General features: G+C 50.0%; 1 protein-coding gene across 2 annotated transcripts in view; it reads left to right on the forward strand.

The window, feature by feature from the left end:
* Positions 1-15,706, forward strand: part of TSEN15 (tRNA splicing endonuclease subunit 15) — a 54,006-nt gene that overhangs the window by 9,307 nt on the left and 28,993 nt on the right. For both annotated transcript variants that reach the window (XM_075322016.1, XM_075322015.1), the window contains 2 exons: positions 3,074-3,158; positions 11,208-11,343. In XM_075322016.1, the coding sequence (XP_075178131.1) occupies positions 3,074-3,158; positions 11,208-11,343 (221 nt within the window). The remainder of the gene's footprint in view (positions 1-3,073; positions 3,159-11,207; positions 11,344-15,706) is intronic.

Raw genomic sequence — 15,706 nt, forward strand, 5'->3', positions numbered from 1 at the left:
CAGCATGTTGCGCGGTAGCTCCGCCCACAGATACACTTCCGTACACAAGCAGCCCAGCAGTGAGTGGTGCACTGGGCTGAAGGTGCCGGATTTAAAGTGCCGGCAGCCAGGAAAGTGCTGCTGCCGCCTACCCATAACAGCGGCAGCACAGAGCCAGAGCAGTGAAGTAGGCTCTGCTCATGTGGATAGGAGGTGGAGAAAGTCAGATGGGGAGAGAGCGGGTGGGTGGAGCCACGGGACACATGGCTCACGATCGGGACACATGGCTCACGATCGGGACACCCGCTCAAATCTGATACAGTCCCGCTGTATCCGGGACGGTTGGCAGGTATGGTTTTCAGCACAATTTTTTTTGGAAAATAAATGCTGTAAAATGTCTGCACAACTTGTTGGACAGAAATGTTGGCACTCTGCATTTTCACTCCATTCCTAGAGTGAGGCATTGTGGAAGCGGGCACGGCGGCAGATTAAAGTTAATTTATACGACAAAAGTGTTGGAAATTGTGACAAAATTGTCCTGCGGGAGCAGGATGCGGGGTACAGACGGGTTCAGGATGTGGGGTACAGACGGGTTCAGGATGTGGGGTACAGACGGGTTCAGGATGCGGGGTACAGACGGGTTCAGGATGCGGGGTACAGACGGGTTCAGGATGCGGGGTACAGACGGGTTCAGGATGCGGGGTACAGACGGGTTCAGGATGCGGGGTACAGACGGGTTCAGGATGCGGGGTACAGACGGGTTCAGGATGCGGGGTACAGACGGGTTCAGGATGCGGGGTACAGACGGGTTCAGGATGCGGGGTACAGACGGGTTCAGGATGCGGGGTACAGACGGGTTCAGGATGCGGGGTACCGACGGGTTCAGGATGCGGGGTACAGACGGGTTCAGGATGCGGGGTACAGACAGGGTCAAGATGCGAGGTAAAGATGGGGGCAGGATGCGGGGTACAGATGGGGGTAGGATGCGGGGTACAGACGAGGGCAGGATGCGGGGGCTGGAAGTGCAGTACAGACGGGCAGGCCGCGAGTCACGGACGGAGCAGGACTCGGGGCACAAAAGGGGACAGGACGTGTGGTACGGACAGGGGCAGGCTATGGGGTATGGATGGGGGCAGGCCGTGGAGTGTGGACAGGCGCACAAGCTTTGTGCCATTGAATCTAATGTAGCACCCCTTCAGGTCCAGGTGCCACAAATGTGAACGTGGAAACCCAAACCCCGGAGTATCCGTGCCAGTCAACACACCAGCACCTTCAGGCCACATACACAACCCCAATTCCAGACTGGGAGACCTAGCAACAGGTAAAAGGGATGAGCACTGACTGGATAGTCGCCACCCAATCTTTAGGGAGAGACCCAGCAAGGGGAGGGGCCAGTGGTCAGTTGGGAAGTTGGCGGGAGGAAGTGTTTAGTGAGTTGAAGGAAAAGGAGTTAGGAGTGAGGAGTAGTGATGGGCAGTCCGGCTCTTTTTGGTGAGCCGGTACCTATGACTCCGTTCACCAAAGAGAGCCGGCTCTTTCAGCTCGTTCTCGGCTCCTTATTAAATATGTGTTCACCCCAGGGGAACACATATTTAAAATTATAGTGATGCCGCCAAAGCCCCGCCCACCCGTGGCTAAACCCTGCCCACTTACAAGCGCCCAATTAGATTGCTGAGTAGGCGGAGTTTAGCCGCGGGTGGGCGGGGTTTGACTGCGAAAAGAGCCGTTTAGATATTTTTAGTGGCTCATACTAGTGATCCGGCTCCTGTCGTTCACAGCAGGGAGCCAGATCTTTGTGTCGGATCGTTCGAGACCGACACATCACTAGTGAGGAGAGTTGAAAGGTGGAAGTGAAGGAAAGAAATGAAAGGTGTAACAACGGAGTGCTGTAACAGGAGTGAAGGGACCGTGGGTTACCTGTGGAAGTGGAATATTCCAGGAACCGCGAGACGCCTGTGGAAGTCTGGAACCAAGGCTCACAGGACTCAGCACGAGGCGGGATGCAGACCCTAGGACAGCGGGACACTTTATGGTCAACTGTTAAATCTGCCAGGTGAGAAGATCTCCAGGGTTCATCGCCAATCAAAGAGTTTGAAGCATCAGCAGCAAAGAGGGGACCGGGGATTGACCCCCTTAAATAGTTCAGGCTGCCTGCAATAGGATCAAGACAGAAACGGAGGAGTTCCCCAGAAGCTCTAGGCCACAGGAGCCCATCAACAACAAGTGTGCACGGAGGACAGCTACCCCAAGTCACAGCTGGCATGGAGAAAAAGGGGAGCGAGAACACCTGGGACAGGCACCAGCGGGTCCCGGTACAAAGCCCAAAGTAAAAGGCAAGTTAAAACTGCAATACTGGTGTGGACTGTTTCCTTCTCGCCTCTGTACACGTACATTGACTGTTTCTTACTACAACCCCCAACATTCACTGCTGGGGGTCATTTACCTCTATAATAAATCGTCGAGTTGCCATTACTTTGCTGATTGCACTGAACTCAGCACCCACCACTCAGCATCTACTTGAATCCTTGGGCCGTAAAGTGCATTACTGGGGTAAACATGGGGGTCCTGACAGCTGCTCAGTACAGAACAGATACTGTAGAATTGTCCGGGCTTGGGCCAGAAGTCTGCAGTCTCTCACTGACATCAGGCTGCCTAATCATATTCCCCATAAGACTGTGCGGCCTCGTGACCTGATGGATGTGATTTTCATACTTGCGGTCACAGGATGACTAGACTCTGGTTTCTCTCAATTCACTTCTATTGAGAAGAACTGAACACGTCTAGTTGGCCCATGACAGCAAGTATGAAAATCACATCCATGAGATCACGAGGCCGCGCAGTCTCATCGGGAACAGTGGGGAATCGTATCTGCAGACTTTGGTCAGACAGACAGCACTTTTGGGCATTGAAATTTGACAGGAAGTGTCTGATCTGTCTCCTACCCGGACCTGGAGCTGCCCTAACACGTAGAGATCCTCTAACTGCCATTAGCCCACAGGCTGTTTGCTCTTCTGCTCCAGATTGGCTTTTCTGTTCTACAAAAAAAAATGACAAAAAGTATTCAGGTTAATTTTATTATCTTTATATTTTGCAGTTCAAGGAGATGATGATGATGATGGACGTGGCAGAAAGTACACAAGTTTATGCAGCCTTTCTAGTGTACATGGATCTTCTAGAAGGTAACCTGTGTGACCATTAAAGGGAAGGTGTCAGCTTCCTGCCACCATGTGTTTATTCGTGCCTTTACTCCCTCACTGTCAGGCCTCCTTTAGGGGTGCTTCACACACAGCGAGCTCGCTGCCGAGATCGCTGCTGAGTCACGCTTTTTGTGACGCAGCAGTGACCTCATTAGCGATCTCGCTGTGTGTGACACTGAGCAGCGATCTGGCCCCTGCTGCGAGATCGCTGCTCGTTACACACAGCCCTGGTTCGTTTTCTTCAAAGCCGCTCTCCCGCTGTGACACACAGATCGCTGTGTGTGACAGCGAGAGAGCGACAAATGAAGCGAGCAGGGAGCAGGAGCCGGCGTCTGACAGCTGAGGTAAGCTTGTAACCAAGATAAACATCGGGTAACCAAGGTGGTTACCCGATATTTACCTTAGTTACCAGCCTCCGCAGCTCTCACGCTGCCTGTGCTGCCGGCTCCGGCTCTCTGCACATGTAGCTGCTGTACACATCGGGTTAATTAACCCGATGTGTATAGCAGCTAGGAGAGCAAGGAGCCAGCGCTAAGCAGTGTGCGCGGCTCCTTGCTCTCTGCACATGTAGCTGCATTACACATCGGGTTAATTAACCCGATGTGTACAGCAGCTAGGAGAGCAAGGAGCCAGCGCTCAGTGTGCGCGGCTCCCTGCTCCCTGCACACAGCGCTGGTAACTAATGTAAACATCGGGTAACCATACCCGATGTTTACCTTAGTTACCAGTCTCCGCAGCTTCCAGTCGGCGGCTCCGTACAAGCGCAGCGTCGCTTGCACGTCGCTGCTGGCTGGGGGCTGTTCAGTGGTCGCTGGTGAGATCTGCCTGTTTGACAGCTCACCAGCGACCATGTAGCGATGCAGCAGCGATCCTGACCAGGTCAGATCGCTGGTCGGATCGCTGCTGCATCGCTAAGTGTGAAGGTACCCTTAGTCGCTTATTCGTTCAGTGGTCACTAGTGGGGAGGAGTTGTTTTTCCTGGACTAATTGTTCCACTAATCATATTATCTTGCCCGTTAGTGTGAGTAACGTGAAGAGCGACATCACCACTGGCTCTTTTTAAACCTCGGCCTCCCTGACATTTTGCAGTAAAGCTGGGTGTAAGTACCACAGCTACATTGGCGCTCTGTGTATGCCCAGGGAGGCCGTGGTAGAGTGGCACACTGTCATCCGTGTGATTTGCAGAGCCCTGGCTCACTGCTGCCTCCATGGTCATACACAGTGCACTCATGAATCCGGGAAACATAAACCCGGCTCATTGCCAGGGAGGCAGAGATGTGCAAAGAGACAATGGTGACTCCACTCTTGCAAATCATGGCACTTGGGCCCACAGGAGCGTGATAACATAATTAGTGGGTGATTAGTGTGGAGAAAACAACACCCACAACTAATCACCCACTAATAAGCCTATCTCCAACTCCACTAGAGAATAGATTTTAGGTATACACAGAAATCGGTAGCTGGGTCCTGAGGAAGCTGAGCCTTTCTCTGTAAACATTTCATTTCATTCAAATCCTGGCTATCTATGTACATATTGTGCCTCTGTTCTATTTCTTGGTCACACCACTCCTGAACCTGCATTATGATCTGGCCATAATTACATTATTCCAACCAGCCACGTGGTGTACAGTCCCCCTAAAGCAGGGCCTGTAGATGGGACCTCATCAGTGATGTCCCATGTTGGGCTGTGTTTGGCGGTGTCTCACGCGGGTACATAATGCACACATGCCGAGTGTGGACTAGAGTCCTGTTCTATAAAGGTTAGACTGAACAAGTGCAGTGAAGTCAAAGATATTTGTATCCCGATCTTCATCACTCAGCTGTGGGATGGACGTACGAGGCAAAGGTGAAATAAACCTGTATTGTAATGTTAATCACAGAAGAGAAATTTACTCCTAAAATACATAGTTTATTAAAGTACAAACTTAAAAGATAAACAAAATGAAAAAAACCAAAAAAAACAAGTAACAAAGGGGAGAGAGCGCCCACTATCCAAAAAGGAGAGGGATATGGTGAAGAAACCGGCTGGTTGAAAGTGAACCAGTAGGTGATATATCTGGATAAGGATAATTATATCACAACTAGAAGGTGGCCCGATTCTACGCATCGGGTATTCTAGAATTTACGTATTGTGTAGTTCATGTATGATTTTTGTTTATATATATATATATATATATATATATATATAGATGTTGTTGTGTGTAGTTACCAAGTGTTTGTGTAGGGCGCTGTACATGTTCTGGGTGTTGTCTGGGTGTGACGGGGGGTGAGAGCGGTGTTGTATGTGTGTTGCGTGTGTTGCGTTGTTTGTGGAGCGCTGTGTGTCTGTAGCGTTGTGTGTGTGTTGCGCGGTTTGTGTGTGTGGTGTGTTTTGGGGGGAGGTATGTTTTGTGCAATTAGTGTGTTGTGCGGTATGTGCGTATATTTGTGTGTGCCGCGGTGTTTGTGTGTTGGGTGTTGTGTGTGTGTGCAGCGTTGTCTGTGTGTGTGGGTGTCTGTGTAGGGCAGTTGTTTGTGGTTCCCAGTGTGTGTGTGTGTGGTGTGGTGTGTTGTGCAGTGCGCGCGTGTGTGTGTGTGTGTGTGTGTGTGTGTGTGTGTGTGTGTGTGTGTGTGTGTTGGGGGGAGGTGCGCACTCCCAAATGTGCTCCATCCCCCATGCAGCGCACTCCCCATCGTGCTCCATCCCCCATGCAGCGCACTCCCCATCGTGCTCCATCCCCCATGCTGCGCACCCCCCATCGTGCTCCATCTCCCATGCTGCGCACTCCCAAACGTGCTCCATCCGCCATGCTGCGCACTCCCAAACGTGCTCCATCCGCCATGCTGCGCACTCCCAAACGTGCTCCATCCGCCATGCTGCGCACTCCCAAACGTGCTCCATCCGCCATGCTGCGCACTCCCAAACGTGCTCCATCCGCCATGCTGCACACTCCCAAACGTGCTCCATCCGCCATGCTGCGCACTCCCAAATGTGCTCCATCCGCCATGCTGCGCACTCCCAAACGTGCTCTATCCGCCATGCTGCGCACTCCCAAACGTGGTCCATCCGCCATGCTGCGCACTCCCAAACGTGGTCCATCCGCCATGCTGCGCACTCCCAAACGTGGTCCATCCGCCATGCTGCGCACTCCCAAACGTGCTCCATCCGCCATGCTGCGCACTCCCAAACGTGCTCCATCCGCCATGCTGCGCATTCCCAAACGTGCTCCATCCCCCATGCTGCGCACCCCCCATCGTGCTCCATCCCCCATGCTGCACCAGCATCAGCCTCTCTACCCGCAGCATCAGCCTCTCTGCCCGCAGCATCAGCCTCTCTGCCCGCAGCATCAGCCTCTCTGTCCGCAGCATCAGCCTCTCTCATCCCAGCATCAGCCTCTCTGTCCCCAGCATCAGCCTCTCTGTCCCCAGCATCAGCCTCTCTGTCCCCAGCATCAGCCTCTCTGTCCCCAGCATCAGCCTCTCTGTCCCCAGCATCAGCCTCTCTGTCCCCAGCATTAGCTTCTCTCATCCCAGCATTAGCTTCTCTCATCCCAGCATTAGCTTCTCTCATCCCAGCATCAGCCTTTTCTGTCCCCAGCATCAGCCTTTTCTGTCCCCAGCATCAGCCTCTCTGTCCCCAGCATCAGCCTCTCTGTCCCCAGCATCAGCCTCTCTGTCCCCAGCATCAGCCTCTCTGTCCCCAGCATCAGCCTCTCTGTCCCCAGCATCAGCCTCTCTGTCCCCAGCATCAGCCTCTCTGTCCCCAGCATCAGCTTCTCTCATCCCAGCATCAGCCTCTCTCCTCCCAGCATCAGCCTTTTCTGTCCCCAGCATCAGCCTCTCTGTCCCCAGCATCAGCCTCTCTGTCCCCAGCATCAGCCTCTCTGTCCCCAGCATCAGCCTCTCTGTCCCCAGCATCAGCCTCTCTGTCCCCAGCATCAGCCTCTCTGTCCCCAGCATCAGCCTCTCTGTCCCCAGCATCAGCCTCTCTCCTCCCAGCCTACCCCAGCCTCAGCCTCCCCCAGCATCAGCCTCTCTCCTCCCAGCATCAGCCTCTCTCTTCCCAGCATCAGCCTCTCTCCTCCCAGCATCAGCCTCTCTCCTCCCAGCCTACCCCAGCCTTAGCCTCCCCCAGCATCAGCCTCTCTCCTCCCAGCATCAGCCTCTCTCCTCCCAGCCTACCCCAGCCTCAGCCTCCCCCAGCATCAGCCTCTCTCCTCCCAGCATCAACCTCTCTCCTCCCAGCCTACCCCAGCCTTAGCCTCCCCCAGCATCAGCCTCTCTCCTCCCAGCATCAGCCTCTCTCCTCCCAGCCTACCCCAGCCTCAGCCTCCCCCAGCATCAGCCTCTCTCCTCCCAGCATCAGCCTCTCTCCTCCCAGCATCAGCCTCTCTCCTCCCAGCCTACCCCAGCCTCAGCCTCCCCCAGCATCAGCCTCTCTCCTCCCAGCATCAGCCTTTTCGGTCCCCAGCATCAGCCTCTCTCCTCCCAGCCTACCCCAGCCTCAGCCTCCCCCAGCATCAGCCTCTCTTCTCTCAGCCTCCCCATCCCAGCCTTCCCCAGGATCAGCCTCTCTCCTCCCAGCCTCCTCCAGCACGCCGTGCTCCTCTGCCGACACTCACACACACCCGATCGCATACACTCACACACACCCGATCGCATACACTCACACACACCCGATCGCATACACTCACGCACACACACATTGACGATATTGCACATACGCGCTCATACTCACAACATCCGGAGATACCACATGCTTCTGGCCATGTGATCCTCCGGCAGGTCCTGGAAGCTCACAGCACAGTATCGCCGCCGAGAAGCAAGCGATATCCCAGGATGTTGTGAGTATGTGGATGCGATGTGATGTGTGTGTGTGTGTGTGTGTGTGTGTGTGTGTGCGTGTGCTGTTATGTGTGTGCGTATGTTCCGCCGCTGCAGGACCTTGATGTGTGGATGCGATGTGATGTGTGTGTGTGATGTGTGTGTGTGAGGTGTGTGTGAGAGTGAGTGTGATCTGATGTGTGTGTGTGTGTGTGTGTGTGTGTGTGTGCTGTTATGTGTGTGCGTGTGTGTATTTTCCGCCGCTGCAGGACCTTGATGCGCTGGTAACTATGCTACCATGGTTACCAGCGTATCTCGTCCCCCGCTCGCACGGGAGCCCACACCAGCATACGCCGGCCAGCCCCAGCAATGCGAGGGTATGTGTCGGCTGGTTTGGCGGCGTACTCTGATGTGGGCTCCCAGGGGTACAGTACTCACCTGGTAGTCGTGGCTCCGTGACCGTGTCGGTTCGGGGAATGCGTGGGGGGGGCGGGGCCAGAGCTAGCGTGCATTGCGTGAGGGGGGCGGGGCGTGGCCGAGTTGCCAATGCCTGCAGGGTGCCGGGGCGAGAGGCCAATCTGTGGGGGGGGCGGAGCCTGGGCGAGCGGCCGGCCAATCCGTGTGGGGGCGCAGCCTGGGCGAGCGGCCAATCCGTGCGGGGGGCGGGGCCATGGCGAGCCCAGCGGCCAATCAGCTTTGTGTCACCGTAAGGACACAATTTTGGAGCAAGACAGACAGACAGACAGACAGACAGAATAAGGCAATTATATATATATAGATACTGGCTAACTAATGCTAATATCTTAATATCCAAGGTAAACAAAAGTTACCACCACCAGATAATCACCCTCAAAGCCATTCAAACCAGTTGATATTACAATAGTTGGACATGGACACTGTTGTCCCAGGTCTGTCAGTCGGTCAGTTCAGTCTATGATGCATAGTCATCAATCCAATTGAGTCCAATATCTAAATTAAACATCCCAAAGAAATAAGGAGCGAGAAAACATCAAGAAAATAACTCAACACGTTTCACCTCTCAAAAGAGGTTCATCAGGGGTATATATATATATGGACTAGAATATGTGATCTCTTTATGTACTCATAGATAGATATATTCATAGATATATGTTCTTTCATAATATATGAGAGAATTTAGATATTAGACTCAATTGGATTGATGACTATGTATCATAGACTGAATTGACCGACTGACAGACCTGGGACAACAGTGTCCATGTCCGACTATTGTAATATCAACTGGTTTGAATTGCTTTGAGGGTGATTATCTGGTGGTGGTAACTTTTGTTTACCTTGGATATTGAGATATTAGCATCAGTTAACTAGTATTGTGATATAATTATCCTTATCCAGATATATCACCTACTGGTTCACTTTCAACCAGCCGCTTTCTTCACCATATCCCTCTCCTTTTTGGATAGTGGGCGCTCTCTCCCCTTTGTTTGTTACTTGGGGGTTTTTTTTCCATTTTGTTTCTTTTAACTTTGTACTTTAATAAACTATGTATTTTAGAAGTAAATTTCTTTTCTGTAATTAATTTTTCTGTTTGGTTTCTCCAACTTACCGATTCCTGTGAATATACTGTTTTGTAATATATTGTCAGGGGGACGCTGGGCTGGTGTACTGCACACGGTGGGACAGGGACAAGGAAGCTAAGATGTAGGGGATGGCTGGAGTCCATCTAATAGGTCCACAGCTTAGTCCAGTGGCCACATCATCATTTAATGCACACACAATGTTACCCCGGGGCAATTGATCCTAAAGTGGCCAGTAGGCAGGAGGAGGTTCACAGAACTATTTTTTCTCAGCCCTAGGGGCAGCAGGGTACGAAAACTCTGGGGCTTGAGGAGACTCCTGGAGGGTGGGTTGGTGACTATGTTCTATATGATCATTTTGTACTCCCTGAGCCTTATGTAAGATAAGGGAAAGGCTGTAAACCCCTCTACCCCCTTCACGGTCAGGGCTCCTGGTCATTGTCCCTACTCTAAATGTGTATAAATAAAAATAATTTTCAAACTGTAACAATCATCCCACAACTCCTACCTACAGTATATGTTTCCTAAAAGTAGGCACAAAACCACAGCTGCCCCGTACAATATACAGCGCTTTATGCAGGTGACGGCCATTGTACCTGTCCCCTGCATCCACAAGTTCTTTCTGTCTTCGTAGCGTCAGTACACAAGATCTTGTACATTTAATGTAATATTTTTTGAGAATCCAGTAACTGACTTGATAGTATTTGGGGCCCATATACGTAATGGTTTGGTGCGGAGCAACCGCCTGTCACACACAGCCCCAGAAGTGACATAAGACAGACCCAAACGCCCCTACTGCTGGAGATACATATGCACCACTCGACCTGGACGCTCCCCTGCTACAGATTGACATGCACCACTCGACCAGGACGCCCATACTGCTGCAGATACACATGCACTGCTCGACCAGGATGCCCCTACTGCTGCAGATACACATGCACCGCTTCACCGCTCGACCCGGACTCCTGCTACTGCTGCAGATACACATGCACCGCTCGACCCGGACACCCCTACTGCTGCAGATACACATGCACCGCTCGACCCGGACACTCCTGCTGCAGATACACATGCACCGCTAGACCCGGACTCCCCTACTGCTGCAGATACACATGCACCGCTAGACCCGGACACTCCTGCTGCAGATACACCTGCAGCACTCGACCCGGATACCCCTACTGCTGCAGATACACATGCACCGCTAAACTCGGACTCCCCTACTGCTGCAGATACACATGCACCGCTCGACCCGGACACCCCTACTGCTGCAGATACACATGCACCGCTCGACCCGGACACTCCTGCTGCAGATATACATGCACCGCTAGACCCGGACGTCTCCTACTGCTGCAGATACACATGCAGCACTCGACCCGGACGTCTCCTACTGCTGCAGATACACATGCACCGCTAGACCCGGACTCCCCTGCTGCTGCAGATAGACATGCACTGCTTGACCAGGACTCCCCCTACTGCTGCAGATACACATGCACCACTCTGCAGAAAACCTTTCCTTTCTGTTGCAGTGACCACAGCTATAATGTGAATTCCCCTGTCCTAATTTCTTTTGTTCTGTATAGTCTTGCTTCTGGATTTTACTACAGACCATAAATTGTCTTCGGATTATTATTTGCATTATCTCTTACTTGTACATCTTTTTTCTTTTTTTTTTTAGTAAGAAACTGGAACAGTGTGCAGATTTTGAGTTCACCAGAACTTCATCTCATTTACCTGTGTGGGAAAGAGAAGGATGCCGACACTCCTCAGGTCATAGTCCCCACCCCTGTCACCATGTCGTTCTGCCACCTGAGGTACGCTGTCTGTGCTCGAAAACAAAAAGCAATGGTCCTCTATCTTTGAATGAGTGATCAGTGCGGGAGCAGAAAGAGGGGGGTTTCTCTAGTGATATATTTTATTATAGAAATCCACCACTATTTGATCTTGGACTGCTCATTCATTCTAAAAATTCTCAGTTCATGAATATTCTCATTACACGTGGAAATACAAAGATTATACTATATAATATTATGTAATATTACAATTTTTTTTATTTTCATTTATTTTCACTTGCAGTATTAATTTATGGAAAAAATGAATATGATGGTTACTCTTCTGTATTTTATAGTGAACCCCTCTCGCCTTTGTAGCATTTGTCACAAAAAGTGAAATCATTATTATTTATATATTTTCTATGTATAATATATTTTGGGGCCTCTCTTCACTGTGGACATGACATCAGTGGATCCTCACCTCAGAGGTGTATATGATGCATATATACAACCACTTCAAAGGGCCATAATCAGAGTATAAGAGGTTTCCAGTAATTTCCATGTATGGCCTATGCACAGGGTATGTGATAATCGTCTGATTGCTGGGGCCGGTGGCTGTGACCTCCCCATTACTAGGACACCGGCCCTGCACTATCCAGCTGCGGTCACAGTTGAATGGCGGGGTATGGTCATCGTTGTCTACAGGTCTGACAGCCGAGCGTGCATCAGCTCCAGACATAGGATCCTTCTCCTTCCTCATAATGCCAGATTTCTTGTCCTTTATATTATGGCAGTCTTGTGTTTTGTGAATGGGATTAAGACATTGTACTGATCCATCTGTCGTCTACCAACACGTTGCAAGGAAGTCATGGGGCACAGACAAGGTGGTCGTTCCTGTACTGCTTGTTTCATGCTACAGTGGGTACAGAAAGTATTCACACCCCTTTAGATTTTTCACTCTTTGTTTCATTGCAGCCATTTGGTAAATTCAAAAAAGTTCATTTTTTTCTCAGTAATGTGTACCCTGCACCCCATCTTGACAGAAAAAAAACAGAAATGTAGAATTTTTTGCAAATTTATTTGCTTCCACTGTATATGACATTTTCCAGCTGCTCTGTGACAACAGAAGTAAGGTGGCAGTATATGCCTCCTGTGGCCATGTTTTCTAATGATCCAAATTACACCTTGGGCAGGAAAGGCAATAACACTGGACTCTGATCAGTCTGTATTATAATGTCAGATTCCACTGAGATGTCTGTACAGCGGCAGGGATTACTGCATCTATTTTCCCCTTATAAATTCTGTGCTTTACTTGAAGTATAAATGAATCCATCCCATCAAGGATGATCTTATGCAGAAAACCGTTTTACATATTCACTATTTTCACCTGCACACGTGGTGTTAGACCTCATGCACACAGGAGTATGACACTAACGTTACATGTAATCTCAGAGTTGTGGAGAGCCGAACTAATAGGCTGAAAATGATTCTGCTCAATATTATTATTTTATATTAATATTCATTGTCTCACTTGCTATTGAGCAGAAGGGGAGGGTAGCGGTGGGGAGAGCAGGGGGAGGGTAGTGGGGGAGTGGGAGGGTAGCGGGGAGAGCGGGGGACGGGGGGGGGTAGCAAAAGAGGAGGGGGAGGGTAGCGGTGGGGAGAGAAGGGGGGAGGGTAGTGGGGGGAGAGCAGGGGGCGGGGGGAGGGTAGTGAAGGAGGAGGGAGGAGGGTAGCAGCGGCACGGAACCGGTACTCACACATACCGGTGGGTGACGGGGGAAAGTACAGCACACAGCATACGCTGTGAGCTCCACAGAGATGGCACTGATCTGCTCCCTCTGCTGTGATCTGGACAGCCCAGGGAGCGCGTCAGGTCACAGCACAAGCTGTCTCTGTGTTCCAGAATATGGTCGGAACCCGACAACTAACTCTTTTTGCCCAGGAAACTGCTGTATTTGACGTGAGTAACTGTCGTTACATACAGCAAATCCAAGATGGCAGCCCCCAGTGCTTCAGTAAAACTAAAATTAAATAAAAACGAAATATACAGTGAGTTTAATTTTGTATTAAAAATACGTGATTTCATAATCACTATTATTAATACAAAAATAAAAAAACACGACACCTTTCCTTTAATATGATGCCCCCACAGTTTCCCCTCACAAGTAGTGACAGTAAAAAAACAAAGCAAACCCCCCTCACCCCCTCAAACACTACCGTCTTAGCTCCGATGCGCTGCTCTGGTCAGACTGAAGCTTCGCACAGCAGGTGTGGTTTTGTGACATCATTGCACCTGCTTCACTGAAACTCTCTCACACACACACACACACACAGACACACACACACACACACACACACACACACACACACACACACACACACACACACACACACACACACACACACACACACACACACACACACACACACACACACAAGCTGAATGGTGGACTAGGGAGCCGTTGGCAAATGCAGATGCCATTGATATTGAAATATAGACTGCAGGCTGGGCAATCTCAGTGCCATTTGGCACCGGTTTTCCCCCCCAACTCACAGGCGGTGCAACACTGTTTCTAGCCGTTTGCTGTCCTTAGCCACACAGGAACACTCAAAGGGCTGACTATGGTTAGCAGGCTGCAGTTTGCCCAGGTTTGTATTCTAAAATATTAACCCCTTCACGACCCTTGACGTACAGTTATGTCATGGCGATCGTGGGGGTTCATGTGCTGTACCCCCGTGATCACTGCTGGGTCACTGGTTGATATTACAGCTGGGACCCAGCTCTCACTCCCAGGAGGGGTGCCTGTGTTGTTCCTAGCAGATTAACCCCCTAAATGCTGCAATCCCCTGGTGGAAAGGGTCCCTGTGCAAGAAGAATATCTGGGCCCTTTCCAGCCTAAGAGAAATGGGCCCCGTTACCTCTTGGGGTTGCACTAATTGTATGTCCGCCCCTGCTCCTTCCCCTACTTGTGCTACTGCTAGGTACTGTAGTCAGGCTGATACCTCTGCAGGAGTCAGGAGAGGTGTCACCTGCAGAGGTGCCAGTATCAGTCTCATCTCTCCTGCAGAAGTGCCAGTCCAACTTCAGTACAAAGCACTGGCACAGCAGTGGAAGGAGGGAGTGTGCTGATATGGATGCAAATTAGCACAGCTGTATTAAATGGCACCTCTACTAGGTATCAATCTGATTGGCTCACATCATTAAGTGGCAGTGACATAACTAGAGTCCGATGTGGACCCCGATGCAAGAGATTTAGACCTTTCCCCTCCCCCCTTGTTAGTCAGATGTATGAGATCTTGTAGCATTTTAAATCCTTGAAAGATATGTGTTGTCCCCCCTCCCATTATGTATTAATGGCCCCCATCTTGTACTAATGCCACCCATCCCGGGACCGTTCCCGGCATATCAGTCCCCCATCCTGGGCTCATTCTAGTATTTATGTTCCCCATCCTGGTATATAGAGTGAGGCTAAAAAGTATTTAGTGAGCCACCAATTGTGCAAGTTCTCCCACTTAAAAAGATGAGAAGAGGACTGTAATTGACATCATAGGTTACACCACAACGATGAGAGACAAAATGAGAAAACAAATCCAGAAAATCACCTTGTCTGATTTGGAAACATTTTTTCTTGCAAATTATGGTGGAAAATAAGTATTTGGTCACCTTAAAAACGTGCAAGATTTCTGGCTCTCACAAACCTATAACTTCGTCTTTAACCCCTTCACCCCCGGCCACTAAAACACCCTAATGACCGGGCCATTTTTTGCAATTCTGACCAGTGTGACTTTGACAGGTTATAACTCTGGAACGCTTCAACGGATCCTGGCGATTCTGACATTGTTTTTTTCGTGACATATTGTACTTCATGTCAGTGGTAAATTTAGGCCAATATTTTTTGCGTTTATTTGTGAAAATTTCGGAAAATTTTGAAAATTTCGCAATTTTCAAACTTTGAAAATTTATGCCCATAAATCTGAGAGATATGTCACACTAAATAGTTGCTAAATAACATTTCCCACATGTCTACTTTACATCAGCGCAATTTTCGAAACAAATTTTTTTTTCGTTAGGAAGTTAGAAGGGGTCAAAGTTCATCAGCAATTTCTCATTTTTCCAACAAAATTTACAAAATAATTTTTTTAGGGACCACATCACATTTGAAGTGACTTTGAGAGGCCGAGGTGACAGAAAATACCCAAAAGTGACCCCATTCTAAAAACTGCACCCCTCACACTGCTCAAAACCACATCCAAGAAGTTTATTAACCCTTTAGGTGCTTCACAGGAACTAAAGCAATGTGGAAGGAAAAAATGAAAATTTTACTTTTTAACACAAAAATGTTACTTTAGCCATAACATTTTCATTTTCACAAGGGAGAAAAGAGAAAGTGCACCATACAAT

Source organism: Anomaloglossus baeobatrachus, chromosome 8, assembly GCF_048569485.1.
Source record: "Anomaloglossus baeobatrachus isolate aAnoBae1 chromosome 8, aAnoBae1.hap1, whole genome shotgun sequence".
NCBI lineage: Eukaryota > Metazoa > Chordata > Amphibia > Anura > Aromobatidae > Anomaloglossus > Anomaloglossus baeobatrachus.